This window comes from Petaurus breviceps, unplaced genomic scaffold (genome assembly GCF_028583685.1).
Source record: "Petaurus breviceps papuanus isolate PSGF00001 unplaced genomic scaffold, PetGlider_PUasm1.0 220, whole genome shotgun sequence".
NCBI lineage: Eukaryota > Metazoa > Chordata > Mammalia > Diprotodontia > Petauridae > Petaurus > Petaurus breviceps.
This window is the reverse complement of record NW_027185876.1, coordinates 13,974,403-13,981,123: the sequence shown is the minus strand read 5'-3', so window position 1 is coordinate 13,981,123 and position 6,721 is coordinate 13,974,403. Positions and strand designations below refer to the sequence as shown.

At 39.0% G+C, this 6,721-nt stretch overlaps 1 protein-coding gene across 2 annotated transcripts in view; it reads right to left on the bottom strand.

Annotated features, from left to right (window-relative positions):
- ATF6 (activating transcription factor 6) overlaps positions 1–6,721 on the bottom strand; it is a 209,592-nt gene that overhangs the window by 181,135 nt on the left and 21,736 nt on the right. For both annotated transcript variants that reach the window (XM_069094642.1, XM_069094643.1), the window contains exons 5-6: positions 6,529–6,658; positions 5,603–5,806 (exon numbers count right to left, since the gene is read on the bottom strand). In XM_069094642.1, coding sequence (XP_068950743.1) covers positions 5,603–5,806; positions 6,529–6,658 — 334 coding nt within the window. The remainder of the gene's footprint in view (positions 1–5,602; positions 5,807–6,528; positions 6,659–6,721) is intronic.

Here is a 6,721-nt window from a genome sequence, read left to right as displayed (position 1 = left end):
CCCGACCACACGCTACTGTTACCTTGTTCCATGCTCTGTCCTCTCGCCTCCCCCCCCTCCCTCAATGGCTCCCTATCACCTCCCCAGCCCCTTTTCTCCTCTGGAGACACAGTCAACCACTCTAATGCAGACCCTCACACCTGGATTATTGCAATAGCCTGCAGGTGGATATCCCTGACTCAAAAGTCTCTCCTCACTCCAATCCAGCCTCTCTTCTGTCACCAAAGTGATTTCTGAAAGCACAGATCCAACTATGTCAGCCCTCCCTACTCAATGGCTCCCTATCACCTCCAGGATCAGATAGAAACGCTCTATTTGGCATTCAAAGCTCTTCATGACCTAGCTCCCTCTGACCTTACACGTTACTCCCCAATGTACCCTTCCATCTAGTGACACTGACCTCCCGGCTATTCCACAAACGAGACATTCCATCATTCAGATTCAAACCTTCTTTCTGGCTAACCCTCATATCTGGAATGCTTTTGTTCCTACACTACAACTACTGACCTCCTGGACTTCCTTCAAGTCCTAACTAAAATCTCATCTCATCGGGACAGCTAGATGGCACAAGTGAGTAGAGCATGGGCCCTGGAGTCAGGAGGACCTGAGATCAAATCTGGCCTCAGACACTTAACACTTACTAACCGTGTGATCTTGGGCAAGTCACAACCCCAACTGCTCTCCAAAAAGCAAAAAATAAAAATAAAATAAAATCTTATATTAGAAGCCTTCCCCAAACCCTCTTAATTCCCGTGCCTTTACTCTGTGAATTATTTCCTATTTATCCTGTATCCAGCTTGCTTTGCATCTATTTGCCTGAATGTTATCTCCCTCATTAGACTGTAAGCTTCTTGAGGGCAGGGACTGTCTTTTGCCTCTTTTTGTAACCCTAGTCCTTAACACAGTACCTGGCACATAGCAGAAACTTAATAAATGTTATTAATAGCAAATGCCAAGCAATCACTTAATAACACTATCGCTGGAGGATGAAAATAATAGCTTTTACAGACTATTCAGTCTACAGAAGATTATATTATGAAGAGTTATGTGTTGGAGCCCATGATTTTACCTAAGTGTAGAAGTCATTTAATAGCAAAGCCCTGTGGTAATTAAGTCATTTAAATAGAAAAATTATGCATTTAACTCTACACTGGGAGAGAAGGCATTAAAAACACACTCTCTCACCTTGGTCCTTGGTTACTCATGGTATATAGTTTAAGACCTCACAATTTTTGGTTTGGTAATTTGTTTAAGACTAAGCAATTATTAACTATCAGTCTTTTCAGTGAGCTAAATCTTTCTCAGATTTAGCTTCCTTGGATTCATTTGAGATACACCAGGACTTGGTCACAACATGGCTTGTATAGTAAATTGATGGCTTGGAAAAGATTCCTTTTATCAGTATGATTACACCCTCCTTTGGTACTAGGACACTGAGTGCAAATTAATTGACAATGTTTATTTACTCCTCTACCAGACTACTTGTCCAGTGCCTCCTCATAGTATGGGAGTCACCATGGGTTCTCAAAAGCTATGCCAATTGAGCAGTCTCTAACAGGTCCTATATCAAGTCAAAAGGGTTTTGAATACAGACCCAGTTACACAGGATGTGTCTATCTGTTGTCTGAAGACCAGCCTGTCTAAGAATAACTCATGAAATCATCCACTAGGGAGAAGTTCTTAACCTTTTTCGCATCTTAACCTTTTTGGCATTTTGGTACTGATACCTTCTCAGAATAACTTTTTAAAATTCATAATTGAAAAAAAACGCTAAATTTCAATTAAATGTCAGTGAAAATTAAGATGTAATTTTTTCCTATCCAAATTCACAGGCCCCTTGAAATTGATCCATAGACTCCTACGGTGTCCATGGATCCCAGGTTAAAAACCGTGGCACTAAGGTGTGGAGAAGTTTTCTTTTGTACTACATAAGATATGTTATGACCCTCTCCTACTATATCTTAAATAAATCCAACAAAACTAAATCCAAAAATGGAGTGATAACTAGGTTGGCCAAAACTTGCTTAAATATTTAACAACACTCTCAGACAGCACCTTAACATTTACAAAATGAATTCCTCATAATAATCCTGTAAGGTTGGCAATATGAATGCCACTGTTTATATTTTATAGATGAGAAACCTGACACTCAGAGATGTTAAGGGACTTAGGATCATACAATTTCAGATTTAGAGCTGGAAGGAACTACAGAGATAACATTCAAACCCTTTATTTTGCAGATAAGGAAACTGAAGAGCAAAGAAAAGAAGCAAACTGCCCAGGGTCCCACTGAGAGTGAGTGACAAAGGGAGGGAGAACTGGTCCTCTGACTCCTAAACCTATAGTACTTTCCCCTGCAACCACAGTGTCTATATTACACAGCTGTCTGACACTAATAAAAGCACAATGCTGAATAACTGGCTTCACTGGGCTCTCTATGGTAATGCTTTCTCTAGCTGGATGGTAACCAAAACGTTTTTTGATGTTTTTCTCTAAAAACTAATTCATCTGCTGATGAACAGCAACTCTGAGCATCTCAGGCCATCTGCTGGACAACACAGGCAATGCACACCCATTTCAATGAGATTCAAGCACACTTCCACCTAGGAGCAGGAGGCCCAAAATCTTAATTATATAATTGAAGAAACTGAGGTCCAAAAAGTTTAAAAGAAGTCTTCATGAGGTGTTGGCAGAGAAAGGTCCAAACTGCAATGTCTGTGCTCATTCACAGGCTCAAAGGAGGCTGGATCTAAAGCCAGAAGATACCTCAGGGTATTTAATCCAACCCACTCAGTGCACAGCTTAGAAAACTGGCAAGGGACACAGCTCCTGAGGGGCATTGCTGGGCCCTACAACTCCAAGGTCTCTGCTCTTTCCACTAAAGAACACTGCCTCTTCAGACTATGAAAAATCAATTGTGCTACACATGCACACACATATACACACAATGTGCAACACACACATACAATGTGTAAATACATACATATACAAGCACACATGTGCACACAACGTATGGACAAGCACACAGCATGCAGACATAGGCACACACTGCACATACAAGCACACATACACACATGTACAACACACATATACACAATGCTGCACATGTGTGTGCAGTGTGTATGCACATGACTGCACACGTGTGTACACCAAACCTGTATGTGCACATGACTGCATGCATACATGCACTGAACACATGCACACACACACGCCCACCCAATGTGTATGCATATACATATACTTTAAAGACTCATCTGAGAGATTACAAATTCAAAGGGCTGAAACCTCCAAAGAAAGTCAAGCAGTGAAGGGGTGGCCAGGTGGCTCAGCGAGTAAGAGCACTGGCTCCAGTGTCGGGATCCTGGGGATCAAATCTGGGCTCAGATACTTAGCACCACACCCAGAAATAACTGGCCGTGTAACCTTGAACAAGTTACTTAACCCCGATTGCTTAATTAAAAAAAAAAAACTAAAAAATACTTACTAGCCATGTGACTTTGGGCAAGTCACTTAACCCCAATTGCCCTCCAAAAAGCAAAAAAACAAAAAAAAAGTCAAGCAGTGAGGTGTAGGGAGAGTTCCTAGGATCACACCTTTCAAGCAGCAAGGGTCCTCAGCAATCACTGATTACAGCTTCCCTCATTTTACAGATGAGGAAGCTGAGGTTAAGAAAGGTGATGGGACTTTCTCAGAGTCACAGAGCTAATAAATGCCCAAGGCAGAATTTAAACCCAGGTCTCCCTGATTCCACATCCCACAGTCAATCCACTATGTCACAATGCCTCAAGAGAACTGGACTTGGTGTGGAGCAAGTTATGTTTGAATCTCACCTGTGAAATTATGACCACAAGCAAACCACTGTACCCTCTAAGGCTCACCTTCTTCATCACCTGTACAGCAGTGATTCATTTATTCCTTCAGCAAGGAATTACTAAGTACCAACTCTGTGCCAAGCATTAAGTCAAGCATGAAGGCTACAGACACCGAAACAAGACAGGCTCTGACCTCAAGTAGCTCATAGTCTACTGGGGAGATAAATATCTGTAATGCTTATATCATAGAGATGTTGAGATGATTAAATGAGATTAAAAGAGCTTTGCAACCTTTTTTAGTGTCATATGAATTGTATTTGTTATTACTGTTGTTGTTGTAGCTGTTCTGGCGAAGAAAGTTTCCTGGGTTTTATTTCATTTGCAATGGAATTTATCAAATGCCAAATACCCTCCACCAAAGTCCTCCTCTCATGACTGACCTTGGCCATGGAGGTCAGATAACACTGAAATCCTGAATCTACAAATTGGTAGGTTTGGTGGATTCTACCAAGCTGGAAAAATCTCAAATATGGGCTTAGCTACAGACTGTGTCTGCTGTCTACAAAGGTTCTGAGAAGTTCACTGCCAAAAGGCTAAATAACTACCAGGTGAGATGTTTTCTGGGTTTGTTTTTTTTTTCAGACAAATAAAATCATGAAAAAAAATCTACTAAGCATTTTGGAGTTAAGATTTACAACTGGTAAAGGTTACCCACACTAAGAAAATAAGAGATCCTTGAAGCAAATATTCAAAAGCCCCAGAGTCATGTTTCTCCACAGTTATAACGTGAAAATCAAACAACCAGATAAAGAATTAGGAAACTTGGATTTCTGTCTGACAATGAAAAAGCAAATCATCAAGGCATATATTCCCAATTTTCCTCTTTCTTCAGTATCTGACATCTTGAAAGATTTATAGGAAACTAACATTATTGTCTGTTAGCCATCTTTGATACCATTAAAAATCATTTTTGTTATTAGAAATATCATAATTACTTTACTCTATCCCTAAACAGCCATGTGTAAACTACAGAATGCTAAAAACAAAGACAATTCTGTTTTTATGCTTAGTTGCAAAAGTCTCTTCATATATTTCACAACCTGTCCTTTAAAACGGTATCAATGACCTGCTTGTTATGACAAATCTTATTGCCTTCCAACCATATCCATAGGTTTCCAAAGCGGGCGATACCACTCCCTGGGGTCGCTGGAACAATCCAGAGGAGGCAGTAGTAGCTTTGGGTGCAATTAGGGGGGTGTTGAATAAAAAAAAAAGGGGCAGTGAAGCATAAGTAAAGAAGAGAAGAAAATTTTGAAAAACCTTTTGTACATGTTTCATCTGTTGTGTGACAGAATTAAAGTTGTAGTGATTACATTATTTTCCAAACAAACACACAAAATGCAAGCTATAACCAATCAGTGGTCAAGTCCATTGACAGGTCTTAACAAGCAAGTGTTGGCAGGCAAGTGCGTCATGCATTGTCAGAAGTCCAGCATGTATCGGCAGAAATACAATACTATATGGTTACATGATGCAATACTGCATCATCAAAACTTCAATGCAGGAAAAACCTACAAATTTATAAACAAATTATTAAATTTAAAATGTCATTTTAAAAAAAATATATTTTTTATATGATGCAGATTTTTTTTAAAAAACACCTATTAAAGAGTTAAAGAAAGAAGATTGCTAAGAGGGCACTGCGTAAATTTTTTTTTTTTTAAAAGGGGGAAGTAGGCCAAATAAATTCGGGAACCTGACACACAGTCACAAATACTTCAATCTTGTACCTTTAGCAGGTGCAGGTTGAATGTGAATAACAGGTTGCTGCTTTGTCAAGGGTAGAAGCGCTGGGAGTGTCTGAATGATGATTGCTTTGGTTGGAATGCTAGAGTTGGCTTGACTCTTGGGTACTGCTGGCAGAAGTAATGGCTTGGGCTGAATTGAAGGCTTTGAAATGTTGTGACTTTGTTTTTTTGGAGTCAGTCCATTTACTATAAGGAAAAAGAAACACCAAATCACAAATGAATCTGAATGGATCAATTAAATTATAAAAAATAAAAATTAATACACTCATTTATTTTCTAGATATTATTCTCAAATACTTAAATGGATCTATAATCCAATCAAGTCAGGAATTCCCTACAAATGATGAAGATCATAACTCATTCATGCCCGTTCATACTATTTGAATCTCATCCTTGTTCTCCCAAGAATCCCAGGGAAGACCCACCCAATGAGCTGGAGGCCTTCCTTATTTCTCCTGATGTCTTGAAGGTATCAGGGAAACATTCTCACTGTCCACCTGTAGTTCCTCATTCTCACCATGTGACCAGCCTATTGTTTCTTTCTGTTACACAATTCCTTGATAATGTCCTTTACACCTTTTCTTTTATATATTATCTTGGTTAAATACTGGCCATAAAAAAATGTGTAAATTTAATTGTGGATTAGATCACACTACTTAAGATTTAGGTTATTTTTAAGATCCATTTCATCTGTCTGAGGAAGCTACTAACTAGAAACGCTGAGATGTTAGATTACTTCCTCTTCTGTCTCTAATTAGAGAATCATCATGGACAAACCCTACATCTCTATGAATTTCATAAAAGCAAGAAAGCATTATTAGAGCAACTCTAACTCTAAAACTTCCCTGGAGAAAGTAAACATAAACCTATGTCCATGGTAGAAAAATTAATCAAAAGATAAGCAATACCAGTCCTGTTCGTGGCACCAATGATCGGCTTATCTTCCTTTACTAACTCCGATGAGGAGGGACTGTTAGAGGTTTCACTGTATAAAGAAAGAGGAGACATCTGGGAACTAGATGATAAATCCAACTCTTCCTGTAGCAAAATAAAATTAAAAAAAACAAATGCAAAAAGTTGTAATTTTCTCTTATTAAATCA